Source organism: Netta rufina (genome assembly GCF_964035555.1).
Source record: "Netta rufina genome assembly, chromosome: 11".
NCBI classification, from domain to species: domain Eukaryota; kingdom Metazoa; phylum Chordata; class Aves; order Anseriformes; family Anatidae; genus Netta; species Netta rufina.
In genome coordinates, this window is record NC_140134.1 from 7,960,364 (window position 1) to 7,962,990 (window position 2,627).

The following is a 2,627-nucleotide window of genomic DNA, read 5'->3' on the forward strand; positions in this document are numbered from 1 at the left end:
GTTTAAACGGTCTATTTAACTAATGTAATACCTAGGAGCTGTGAGAGTTCAGCGCCTACTGTGTGCACATGCCACGTACGTGCTTAGGGACCAGAGGGAGTGAAAAACAACCCTCCCACCCCCTCAAAGCCATATACCAAACAGCTTGGACTTGGTAACTGCTTGATGTTTTATCCTAAAGGCAAACTAGCACTTCTCTCCCCTCCTCCACCTTCACAAGCAGATTTGTTCCACAGCCACCTTTGAATTTAGCACCAAATGCCTTACAGAGCTTGAAGTGTTAAGTAAAATAAGGCACAACAGCATGAGGGCAATACCGAACACCACAGTGCTTTGAAGTACTGTTTAACAAAAAGAACCAAAACTTTATTCAGTACAAAACTTTCAGAATACAAAATAACCATTTGAAGTATTACAAGGACAACATGCTCATTAAAGACACTTCCCGTTCTCCTAAAGTGTAATCCCGTTTCATACTGCACCCTTTGTTTGTTGCTTTCATCCTCACAGAGAGGCTGTGAAGCTCTTCTTCTGTAACACCATCAAAAAAGAAGTCCTCATTGAAGATGGGATTCCTGCTTCTCTTTATAACAGTGCTTCTCTGCTTCTGTGTTTTCCCTGGTACCAGGGAGAAGGTGATGCAACAGTTTATGTTTTTGGGGTCTACAGAGTCATCATATAAACCTTCTGCACTGATCAGGCGGATCCGCAGCCTTTCGTTTTCTGAGCAGTACTCAGCTGACAGCCTCAGCATGCCTCCCTTGTCCATTAGCACTGTGCTCTCTCCCACCAGTCTCTCCCGGCTGTGGGTAGGGTCCAGGGGAAAGATGGGAGAACAGGACATGCTAAAGCTCCGCGCGGCAAGCAGCCCCTCTGAGGCCCGCCTGATGGCACTGGGGCTGTTATCAGTGGAGCTGCTCTCCTCTGTAGACAGAGAGTTGTTCCTGGCCATGCTGGATTTGTTCTTGGCTTTCAATGCTCGGCAGAGCAATCCCTCTTGGCTTCGTGTCTTGACCAAGGAGCAGGGTTTGGGAGGCGATCTGCTGAGAAGTGGGGAGCTGAAAGGAGAGGAGTCGCTGGAGGAGGCAGTATCACTGTCGCAGGCACTTTGCCTCTGCAGGGAGAGGTGCTTAGGAGGCAGCCTTACAGAAGCAAAGCTGATTGCAATAGGATTAGACATATTCCCTTTGCCACTGAAAGTGTTAGCTCTGGACCGAGGCAGCATCAGGCCGGGCAGAGCACCACATGTGTCACCATGGAAGATCGACTCCTTTCTCCTGGTGTGGGGACTCTCCAGCAACGTACAGAAGCCATAGGAAGTGGGGGCTCTGGGGAAGTGAGGCAGGGAGAGTGCCGCCTGGGACTGTGGGTCTGAGTTGGTGCTTTCTTCCTCCAGGGTTGGGATCTCTTCAGCACTTTCCACCTGGATGAGATGAGGCAAAGAAGAGCTGGAGCTGCAGTCAGAGGCATTAAGATCTGTGTCCTCCGAACCGTGGTGTTGGTGGGAGCCAGGGCCCTTTGCAGGAACAGAGGTGGCCAGCCTGGGGGGGATGCAGAATTCCGGGATTCTGTCCGGGGTGAGCACGTTGGGAAAAGCAGCAGCCCCCAGGCGGCCTTTTTCTAGCACATTGTGGCCAGGAGGCAGTCCCAGGAAGGCAGGGCAAGGGAGGTTTCTGCTTTCATGGGATGCTCTGATCTTTTCCAAGAACCACATCGCTGTAGCCAGCCTGGGCGCCCTCGGAGGGAAGAGCCGAAAGCACAAATCCACCTGCAGACACAGGAACACGAAAGTACGTGAACACCTTCCTCGGACGCACAACAGCAAAGGGGGCGGCGGGGACACCGCGAGCGGCAGGACCGGCACCGGCGCAGCGCTGCAGCAAGCGGATGGCGCCGAGAGGGCGAAACGAAGCCACTCGAGAGACCCCACGGCAGCGAGCCCTGTCTGAGAGCAGGGCAGAGCTCTGCACGTACCTTGCCGAGGGAAGCCGCGCCCCGCAGCCCGCTCCTGCCGCTGCCGCTTCCCCGCACCGGCCGCCGGCCCTTTTCTAGCGGCGCCGGGCGCCTCCCACCGCGCCACCGGCGGAGGGAGGGAAGGAGGGAGAGGGGGCGGCAGCCCCAGCCCCAGCCTCAGCTCCAGCCTCAGTCCCAGTCCCAGCCCCAGTCCCAGTCCCGTCCCGTCCCTGCTCCGCGCTCCCAGGGGTGGCCAAACCCGGCTCCGGAGCCAGCCCCGCAGCGCGGGGCCCCTCGTCCTTGCCCTACCGCCGGCGTCCCGAGGTATTAACTAACAAACCCGGGACAAAGGCGAGATTGTCTCACTGCTCCTTTTCTTCTCGAGATCCTGGCGGTTGTCCAGCGTGAGAGCAGTAGGAAGCGTGGATTGCAGTTTTGCAAGCTCATTTGAAAAGAACTTGGTCTCTTTTCTGCATCTGGATATGTGCCCCCCTCTTCTTGTTATCTACAAAGAACATGAGACGGCCAAGCCCCAACCCAGTGTCCTATCACTGATGCTGAGCAGCAGCAGAAATGGGCATGCACGCGAAAAGAGGAGAAAGACGAGGCAAAGGAACGCTCTGGCAGGTCACCTTGAAATGGTGTATCTCCAAAGCGCAGGCATGCATGACCCT

At 55.4% G+C, this 2,627-nt stretch overlaps 1 protein-coding gene across 1 annotated transcript; it reads right to left on the reverse strand.

Annotated features, from left to right (window-relative positions):
• Positions 1-350: 350 nt before the first annotated feature.
• On the reverse strand, positions 351-2,009 carry LOC311213317 (C2 calcium-dependent domain-containing protein 4C-like). Its single transcript, XM_084293221.1, has 2 exons — positions 1,975-2,009; positions 351-1,768 (listed from the first exon to the last, which is right to left on the reverse strand). The coding sequence occupies exon 2, from the start codon at positions 1,712-1,714 to the stop codon at positions 413-415; it is 1,302 nt and encodes a 433-aa protein (XP_084149347.1). The 5' UTR covers positions 1,715-1,768; positions 1,975-2,009; the 3' UTR covers positions 351-412.
• Positions 2,010-2,627: the final 618 nt, after the last annotated feature.

Coding starts and splice junctions, on each gene's coding strand:
- LOC311213317 (XM_084293221.1), bottom strand. CDS start 1,714: ATGTGGTTCTTGGAAAAGATCAGAGCATCCCATGAAAGCAGAAACCTC.